This window comes from Diaphorina citri, unplaced genomic scaffold (assembly GCF_000475195.1).
Source record: "Diaphorina citri unplaced genomic scaffold, Diaci psyllid genome assembly version 1.1 scaffold2599, whole genome shotgun sequence".
NCBI classification, from domain to species: domain Eukaryota; kingdom Metazoa; phylum Arthropoda; class Insecta; order Hemiptera; family Psyllidae; genus Diaphorina; species Diaphorina citri.
In genome coordinates, this window is record NW_007380017.1 from 25,721 (window position 1) to 35,835 (window position 10,115).

Below are 10,115 nucleotides of genomic sequence, written 5' to 3' on the forward strand. Positions count from 1 at the left end.
TATTTTCGTGAAACACAGATTAGAATACTTCTGGCTTGTAAATTAAATTGCCTGTATTACAAGTCTTGTAATACAATAGTTTGATGAAACGAGGCCCTGGGCTTCCATACGCGTTGCTAGGTATTATAGTCATTACGAGGGACAGCCTAGTTAGCTTGGTTGCTGGCGCGTCTGCCTTGTAAGCGCTAGCCCGCGGGTTCGATTCCCGCCCGAGGCGTATTATTTTATCCTGAACAGATAAGGTTAACTCTCGGAAATGGCCGGCTTTCTTCTATCCTGTCTTCCTTCTCTCTTCAATTTCGGGACGATAAGATCAGACCTTGGCAGTTGAAGTTGCCCCTCTCTCAACCTCCTAAAAAAATTGGGGGTTACCTAAGTAATTTCCGTGTCGGTGAGATACTCGTAGGTAGTGCTTTATTTGGACTGTCGAATTAGGACATGTAGTCCTTTTATCTGTACATTCCAATAAAAAAGGGCAGGTTTAAAAGCTCGATGGATCTGTAACAACGGAGGTCTAATCGTCCCGAAATCGAAGAGAAGGAGGGCCAGCCAGCCGTTCCGAGAGCGAACCTTATTTCTTCAGGATAAAGTTTGCCTCGGGCGGGAATCGAACCCGCGTCCTAGCGCTCACAAGGCAGGCGCGCTACCAAGGAAGCTAACTAGGCTGGTCCTGTTTAATTAAATCAAATTAATAAAACAGGGTAGGGAGAAATAATTTAATTTATATTATGACATTTAGTTAGAAAATAATTACAACATTAAACGCGTATGGTAAGTTTACCTGGCGGAAAAGCTTACGACTAGAACATAATGTACAATAACTTTAATTTGGCCACCGCTCAAGTGAGAAATGTTCTTAGGCGACCTTGGTCGTAAATTAGTATCAGATTGTTTAACTTTGGAGCACTTTTTTTGCGAAAAAGTGGCACAAATATTAAAAACAATTTGATGGAAGAATATGAAATACGACACTAATTGTGGCTGCTAATATACTAGTCGTAATTCAAGGTGAGCTACGTCGAGAGCGGCGAAAATCTGGAAGGGTGACCTGGGTATGTCAGGTGCTGAATAAATTTTTACGTTTCCATAAGAAACAAAATTTCATCGATGGGAAAGCGTAGGCCCTTGGAGCAAGATTTCAGATCACAGACATATACGGGTATCGAACCTATACCCTTCTAGATACAAGTCTCCATTTCTAACCCGATGCACACTTTGTTATTCACATCGCTGGTCTGTTTACTTTTGACCAATGACAGGCTAGAATTGGATCTTCCCATGGTAACACGGAGTAAGGTTTTGGACCAATGAAACTTCTCCTTTTCACCGTCAGGTATCAATTGGACCACTATATCAGCACCCCCTGAAACATACATGCTTTTATTTAACTTGATACCTCGGTACTTTTTTTGAGAGAAATTCTTGTTCAGAAGCCAACTCTTGTAACGAAAATTTTTTATGACGAAGAAAAAAAAAATTGGTCAGCGGCAATAGCACGTTAAATCAAACAAAACGAAAATCCCGGGCATGTCTGGTTGGGCAGATATAATATTATCTTGTTGAATGATTTTTTTGCTTCCAGGATTTTTTCCCTCCCTCTCTCTCTCCAAGTTATCTTTCATAATATCATCCTCTCTCTGTACTACTTTTTTTCATTCTTTCTCTCCCCCTTCCCTCATTTCCAATGTGTTTTTTTTTTTTTACATGAGCATCTGAAATATTAGGTAGTAAAATCAAATGTGTATTTTTTTTTTTTTTTGCCTGATCGGATTTTTTTTTTCATTTTCTGACTTTTTTCATAAAAAAAAAAAAAAGAAAAACAAAAAAAAAAATTCCAAATCCAATCTCTCCAGGCCGCTAGGCCTGGGCAGGAATATAGTTATTTATTGTGCTTCATATTTTCAATTTGCACAAAATTTCCCGAGGGGCTGCTGAGGCATGCAATTCCACTTTTCTTCAAATCCCAACCATGACTCATACTAGCACCTTTTCATAGCTTAGCAAGAAGAAGAAGAAGAAGAAGAAGAAGAAGAAGAAGAAGAAGAAGAAGAAGAAGAAGAAGAAGAAGAAGAAGAAAAAAAGAAAATATGGGGGTGATTTTTTCCAAGTTATTTATAAAATTTTATGAAGAATAAAAACGCGTGGCAGGCTTTACGTATTAACCCTTAACTGTACTTTTTCGAAAGCCTTGACCTCATGAATCAAATTTTGTTCATTTATTTATCGTCATTATTACCTATAAAAAAAGGCTCTTAAGATGTATCTACACATAGCCGTTCGAAGTCGACTGAAACCGTACACTGCCTCGACAACATAGATTCACCTCTTCCGTCGATCGACGGTGTCGACTATGTGTGGACACAGCTCAAGAGCTATAGGTAGTTATGTACTTATGTTTAACTGATGAGGCACAAAAGGCTTGAAACAGCTCTCAGCCTTCTCGAAGGCCTAAAAATTAATACTGGAATTCATTTACAGCCTTTACCTGCGCTAGCACTAACATTGTTAGGCCGTCGGGAAGGTTGCCTCTTCCAGGTCATGGCTCTGGACCACTGGGGTGAAGCAACGTCCACCATCGTCTCTCGGAAACTGGACTGGTCTCGGGCAAAACTCCCGTGAGATCCGCCCCTGCAGCACAGGGTCTGTTTGAACGCTTGTCTGAAACAAAAGCAGGGGTGGATTGGTACATATCATAAGGAAAAATTCCCTAGTTCAACACATATCACAAAGAAAAGTTCCCTAGTTCAACACATCACAAAGAAAGATTCCTTAGTTCAACACATCACAAAAAAATGTTCCTTTTTTCCTACTCTTCAATTTTGAAACCTCATGGGGTCTAGTGGATTTGATGATTTACTGCTGGCGAACGAACATGCCGTACACGTGGCTGAACACTGGAGGAATGAAATTTAACTTGAGATTCCGGACACATAATGTAAAGTTGGAATAAGCCTACGCCGGACTGGAATGGATTGGAATACGCCGGATGCCTTCAGGCAAACTCCACCAAGGTACGCAGTTGAAGTTACCTTCGGCGTTAATCTCGCCTAATAGTGGTTACCAGTCACTCAATAGTCTATTACTCAAGAACTTACCTATACTTGTCCTATACTCCCCATAATATGTGAAAATATATTACCTTGGTCAGACTGCGGGGGGAAAAGGGACTTTTCAGTCCTATCCCAGCAGGATAAACAAGGTACATATTCTATTCTACTTACAATATAAACTTATCTATATGTATATTTACTTACATAACAGAACTTACCTGTATTTGACGCTCATCACGTTGTACAGGATAGGATTCACCGTCGAGGACACATAGTAGAACCCTCCAGCAATCATGAACAGCCACTCGTTGAGAGAGGCAAAGTACTGACTGTCCCGTGCATACAGATAAATGAGACGCTGGGCGTGAAATGGAGCCCAGCATAGAAAGAACGTGGTGACCACGGCAGCTGAAAATGAGACAAAATGGGTAGTTAGGCTTATTCTTTTACATGTATTCTTTTACAGACTCTTTATTGGTTATAATTCAATGTACAAAAACAAGAAATTACAAACAGAGGGCAAAATGAATGCCTAGGGTAATCTCTGCCATTCAACTTTCTCACTACTGTAGTAATAGAGAGTAAAGAAAAGCAAGATACTAGATAGATAGGGCAGAACTAAAAACAACCAGTCACTCACTTAGCATGCGAATGATGGACTTTCTACTCTGGGACCGTTTGGTCTCGCCATGCACAGTGCCCTCCACTCTCTTCCCCGGAAATCATTATCAGAGGGCAAAATTATTGCCTAGGGTAATCTCTGCCATTCAACTTTCTCACTACTGTAGTAATAGAAAGTAAAAAAAAGCAAGATACTAGATAGATAGGGCAGAACTAAAAACAAACAGTCACTCACTTAGCATCCGAATGATGGACTTTCTACTCTGGGATCGTTTGGTCTCGCCATGCACAGTGCCCTCCACTCTCTTCCCTAGGGAATGCCTTGACCTGCTTCTGATCCTCAGTCCTATCCGCGTATACATGAGCATAATAACGAGCATTGGAATGAAGAAGAAGAACAGAAAGCTCAGTTCATACATGGGCACCCCACGGGGCACCTCGAGCATTCCGCAGAATCCGCTCTCGTACAGGATTTCACCCGACCCTGTAAAAAGAAGAGTGACATATTGAAGTAAAGCAACAGATAAGAAGGACGTAGGTTAAAAGAAAGAAGTTAAAAGAGAGAAAAAAGTGAAAATGAAATTTAAGTAAAGAAAGGGATAGAAAGGAAGTAATGTTAAGAAGAAGTAAAAAAAAAAAAAATTGAAGTAAAGAAAGAGATAAAAAGGAAGTAAAGAAGGATAAATTGAATGAAGTAAAGAAAGAAAAGATAGGTAATAATAAAATAAAAAAAAGAAAAGCTTAAAATGAAAATGGAATAGAAAAAAAAGTAGATGAAAACGTAAAAAGGGTGAGATATGATTTCATTGGTCTTTTTGTAAAATGTAAATTCTTACATTTAGTGAAAAGGGATTTCGGCCTACTTAGTAAATAATAGAGGGATGTCTCAAAGCTTGAGGCAGGATTCTATCAAACACTGTAGAAAGAGATAAAAATAAAACCCCTAGATGCTAGAATCTAGATGAATGGTATACAATAATCTCTTTCTATCAAGTGTGTATTGTATTGTGTAACCTAAGGTTATTAAACATTTGTTGTAGGTAGGTACGACCTATAAAGTAGGGTTTGTAAATCAATCGAAAAGATCTAGGTACTTAAGTAAGTATGTACACTTAATCTTAAGCAATATAAACCAATCCAAGTAAGTATGTACACTTAATCTTAAGCAATATAAACCAATCCTTCCAGGGAGAAATCTTCTTGGAAAATAAAATAAGTAATGAAACCGCCTACAAGTACTTGTAAACAATGGTTACTTGGAATTTACCTATAAACAAAATGAAAATGCTCGTCCTACTTTGTAAATAATAGAGGGATGTCTCAAAGCTTGAGGCAGGATTCTATCAAACTCTGTAGAAAGAGATAAAAATAAAACCCCTAGATGCTAGATGAATGGTATACAATAATCTCTTTCTATCAAGTGTGTATTGTATTGTGTAACCTAAGGTTATAAAACATTTGTTGTAGGTAGGTACGACCTATAAAGTAGGGTTTGTAAATCAATCGAAAAGATCTAGGTATCAATCGAAAAGATCTAGGTACTTAAGTAAGTATGTACACTTAATCTTAAGCAATATAAACCAATCCTTCCAGGGAGAAATCTTCTTGGAAAATAAAATAAGTAATGAAACCGCCTATAAGTACTTGTAAACAATGGTTACTTGGAATTTACCTATACACAAAATGCTCGTTTCATTTTTATCCATTTCTTAGTAAGGTGTTTTTTCGCAGTAATGATTCTACATAGATAGGTAAAGTAGGTACGCGGATAAATTTAATTAATTTGTGGGTTCTTCTTCAGATAAGGCATTTGAACCATCTACATAATCTACAAGGTGATGGCTGCACTAATCGCACACTGGGCGATGCCTACCTACCTGTAATTCCCCTAATCTACCCAGTAGCACTAATATCTCTGACCAACCCAGTATAAAGCACAAGAAACTTGCACAATTCCAATTCCACGTAGGTTGGTACTAATATTTTGTTTTAGTAGCAATAAAACGTCAACTGTTAAACTGCAACGTTCAAATGCTGTTTGGAGGGTAATAAAAATCATATAAAAAACAAAGGGAATAAAAATGGAAGAATATGAAGATGGATATTGGGAAAATTACAAGTACTTGTAAACAATCATTAGATACTTGGAATTTACCTATAAACAAAATGCGCGTATCATTTTTATCCATTTCTTAGTAAGGTGCTTTTTCGCATTAATGATTCTACATAGCTATGTAAAGTAGGTAAGTGGATAAATTTAATTAATTTGTGAGTTCTTCTTCAGATAAGGCATTTGGACCATCTACATAATCTACAAGGTGATGGCTGCACTAACCGCACACTGGGCGATGCCTACCTGTAATTCCCCTAATCTACCCAGTAGCACTAATATCTCTGACCAACCCAGTATAAAGCACAAGAAACTAGCACAATTCCACGTAGGTTGGTACTAATATTTTGTTTTAGTAGCAATAAAACGTCAACTGTTAAACTGCAATGTTCAAATGCTGTTTGGAGGGTAATAAAAATCATATAAAAAACAAAGGGAATAAAAATGGAAGAATATGAAGATGGATATTGGGAAAAATTGATACCGAGAAACACAGAAGAAAGGTTATTTTTATTCTCTATTAAAGGATAAACCGTTTGGTTGGAGCTTTTACTGCTATATTATGGTAATACATCTTATTTTACCTACATTATGTATTGACACTCAAAATACATCAACCAACATACTTCATAGGAGAGACAGCAATATTAGCTAAACTTTCTAAAAAGAGGGGCAGAAGAAAGGTTATTTTTATTCTCTATTAAGGGATAAACCGTTTGGTTGGAGCTTTTACTGCTAGGTATATTATGGTAATACATCTTATTTTACCTACATTATGTACTGACACTCAAAATACATCAACCTACATACTTCATAGGAGAGACAGAAATATTAGCTAAACTTTCTGAAAAATGCCCTAATTTGATGCAAGAGATATGAATTTCAAGTTTGAAAATATAGTCCTAAACTTTGTAGGTATAGGTACTTTGCATTTTGTATAAAAAAAGTATCCTATCTTGTAATTTTTTGTCTTCCCTTTTATAACTTCTAAACTTCTATCTTTTTTGCCTTTTTTTCTCTTAAGACAAAACAAAACGGAAAAGCAAGGCAAAGAGAAGGGAAGCGTGAGAACTTATTCATTTATGTAATTTATCTTCCACCTTATCGTCTGTAAGTTTAAAAGTAAAAGCTAAGAAATTCTCGTCACCTGTCTTTCAAGGAGATTTCCAACACCCTAGGTCTGAAGTCTCGCTTCTAAATGATAAGTAAAGAAGGTTATAATTATCTATTAATATTCCTCTTAAAAGGATTAGCTTAAATTTAGAGCGCCCAGAGCAATATTAAAGGACTGTTACAAAAGCATAGCTCTTGAATAATTTAAGTAGGTACTGAAGATAAGACTTTGTTTTTTACTTTCCTTATCCTATAGGAAGGAAAGTAATGTAATCGGGTCAAATTTTCGATGGTCAGATTTTAGTGCCAAAACACTATGTTCCTACTTAAGAACGTCACGATGTTTTTCCCGAACGACAAGTGGGAGGGGCCTTTACGAGGTGAGCGGCTTGACCACTACACCACTTTCCTGTAAGCCCGCTAAGGGCGGTATCTTACCAGGAGGGTAGTCCACATAATTGATGGTGGTATACTTACCAGGAGGGAAGTCCACGTAATTGATGGTGGTATACACAGCGAAGGGCGTGGTATGCTATAAGTACCAAGCTACCTGTTAAAACCTTTTTTTTTAGAGGGTAAGTTAGACATGGGCAAGGGAGGGGGGCGGATTACCCCAAACACCCGTCTGTGTTATTTCTCGGTGAATGGAAGAGATATCCGTTTTATGAGAAAAGAATGAGAGCAAGACTTTTACTTTTTCAAGTACCTAAACACCTACTTATGAATCTTATGATACCTACTATACCTACCTACGTTCCTACGTATATATGTATTTTTTTTTTTTTATTTATTTATTATGGGACTGGTTGCTCCTCTCCCAAGAGAGTATGCAATTAACACTGCGACCTCTGTAGATCTATCACTTTCCTTCCTATAGGATAAGGAAAGTAAAAATGGAATTAGTAGGTATGGTGAACACTGGAGGGACAGTGGTTATCTCGGGGGAAAAAAAAACACTCGCTGGCGGGCAGGAACCTTCTCCCACCCGACACATATCCCGGGCCTGTGCTACTCGCGTAGTATTCGAAAGAGAGCGGCTCCTGGGCTTCCATACGCGTCGCTAGGTATTATAGTCATTACGACGGACAGCCTAGTTAGCTTGGTTGATGGCGCGTCTGCCTTGTAAGCGCTAGCCCGCGGGTTCGATTCCCGCCCGAGGCGTATTATTTTATCCTGAACAGATAAGGTTAACTCTCGGAAATGGCCGGCTTTCTTCTATCCTGTCTTCCTTCTCTCTTCAATTTCGGGACGATAAGATCAGACCTTGGCAGTTGAAGTTGCCCCTCTCTCAACCTCATAAAAAAATTGGGGGTTACCTAAGTAATTTCCGTGTCGGTGAGATACTCGTAGTGCTTTATTTGGACTGTCGAATTAGGACATGTAGTCCTTTTATCTGTACATTCCAATAAAAAAGGGCAGGTTTAAAAGCTCGATATCCTGACTTTAGTGTAGCAGTTGAAAAGCTCTCTCTCCGGCAAGGGGAAAAAAACTTTAAACGTTCAACGCAGACAAAAAGGACAAATTTATTATAAGATAATTTAATTTTAAAAACAAAATATACCTTGTTTACCCTGCTGGGAACGACTTTAGTGTAGCAGTTGAAAAGCTCTCTCTCCGGCAAGGGGGAAAAAAACTTAAATGTTCAACGCAGACAAAAAGGACAAATTTATTATAAGATAATTTAATTTTAAAAACAAAATATACCTTGTTTACCCTGCTGGGAAAAGACAGAAAAATTCCTCTTCCCCCCGACAGTCTAACCTTACTCTCGTAATTTTGACGCTTTTAAGGAATTCAAGGGGTTAGTGGTAATAAAAATATTTCTATTATTAAATCTGGAAGAGGTTTTATTTTTAGTACAGCTAAAATTATGCTATAAGTACCAAGCTACCTATTAAAACCTTTTTTTTAGAGGGTAAGTTAGACATGGGCAAGGGAGGGGGGCGGATTACCCCAAACACCCGTCTGTGTTATTTCTCGGTGAATGGAAGAGATATCCGTTTTATGAGAAAAGAATGAGAGCAAGACTTTTACTTTTTCAAGTACCTAGACACCTACTTATGATATACCTATATCTACCTACCTACGTATACAGGGTGTCCCGCGAACGACTGTACAACGCTTGAGGGTTGATGCAGGACCTAAAGGGCTACCAGAAAAAGCTTATGAATATAATATGTAATTCGATAGATAGACAAAGGGGGGAAGAGAGAAATAAAGAGGTAAAGGAAGAAGGAAAGAGAGAGAGAGAGAGAGAGAGAGAGAGAGAGGGAGGGAGATCACGTAGGTAGATGTACAATGTACATTATAATAAACGGGAGGTGTCAATGTTCTTGTGAAACGAAAGAGAAAGAGAGAGAGAGAGAGAGAGAGAGAGAGAGAGAGAAAAGGAAAAAAAATGTTTTATTTTTTCTCCCAAAACAAAAAAAAAAGCTTTTCTGTTGTACTTTTTTATTATTATTTCTTCATATTTTTTGTTCTATGTTATTTTTTGATTTTTCCACCAAAAAACCTATTTATTTCTGACGACAACTCTCTCTCTCGGCTTAATTTCTCAAGTCAGAGAGTATTTCTCACTTCTTCACTTTCTAGGCTTGGTGTCTTTTTCTTCCACCTTTGCTCTCATTTTTCACTCTTTCAGTTTTTTCTCTCCTATTTCTGATACCTTTTCTCTTCAAACTTCAAGATTTTTCCTTCAGTCAATATTAATTTCGTCCAATTCACCTTCTTCATCCGATATTAACCACCTTGACTTGCAAGCTATTGAAAGGAGGCTGTCAGATTTTGATTGAATAGCCCAATTAATATAAAATTTGTTTTCGAAATAAAATCGGGAACTTTTTAAGAGCAACAGCTCCCCAACTTTGTTGCTTTTTGGAAAACAAATTTAATTTTCAAAATTAAATTTGTCAATTTGTTAGCAAACGTCAAGAGTTTATTCAGGCCTCTTATGAGGCGTACAAAAAGTTGTTTCCATGTGTTGATCCAAACTTTTGGCGTACATTTATTGGCAGAAAGTTTTACCGTGTGGTATTTGGCATCCTTATCACTTTGCGTCATAAAAAAATTACTGGGCTAAAAATAAAACCTCTTCCTTTTTCAACAGGAACTTTTAGGTAAATGTCAAAAATAGGTTCCTATTATAATATAATTCCAAAGAAAAACTTAGCTCTGGATTTTTTTTTTCTTCTTTGGATAATTTCAGTTTAATCCGTCTCAAG

General features: G+C 37.5%; 1 protein-coding gene across 1 annotated transcript; it reads right to left on the reverse strand.

The window, feature by feature from the left end:
- Positions 1-702: 702 nt before the first annotated feature.
- Positions 703-7,422, reverse strand: LOC103519191 (neuropeptides capa receptor-like; the record flags this gene model as incomplete). The annotated part of the gene is given in 5 exon segments (XM_017448099.2): positions 703-1,363; positions 2,486-2,658; positions 3,269-3,458; positions 3,907-4,155; positions 7,372-7,422. Coding segments are annotated over 5 exon segments (848 nt in total), but the record flags the coding sequence as incomplete, so codon positions are not given.
- Positions 7,423-10,115: the final 2,693 nt, after the last annotated feature.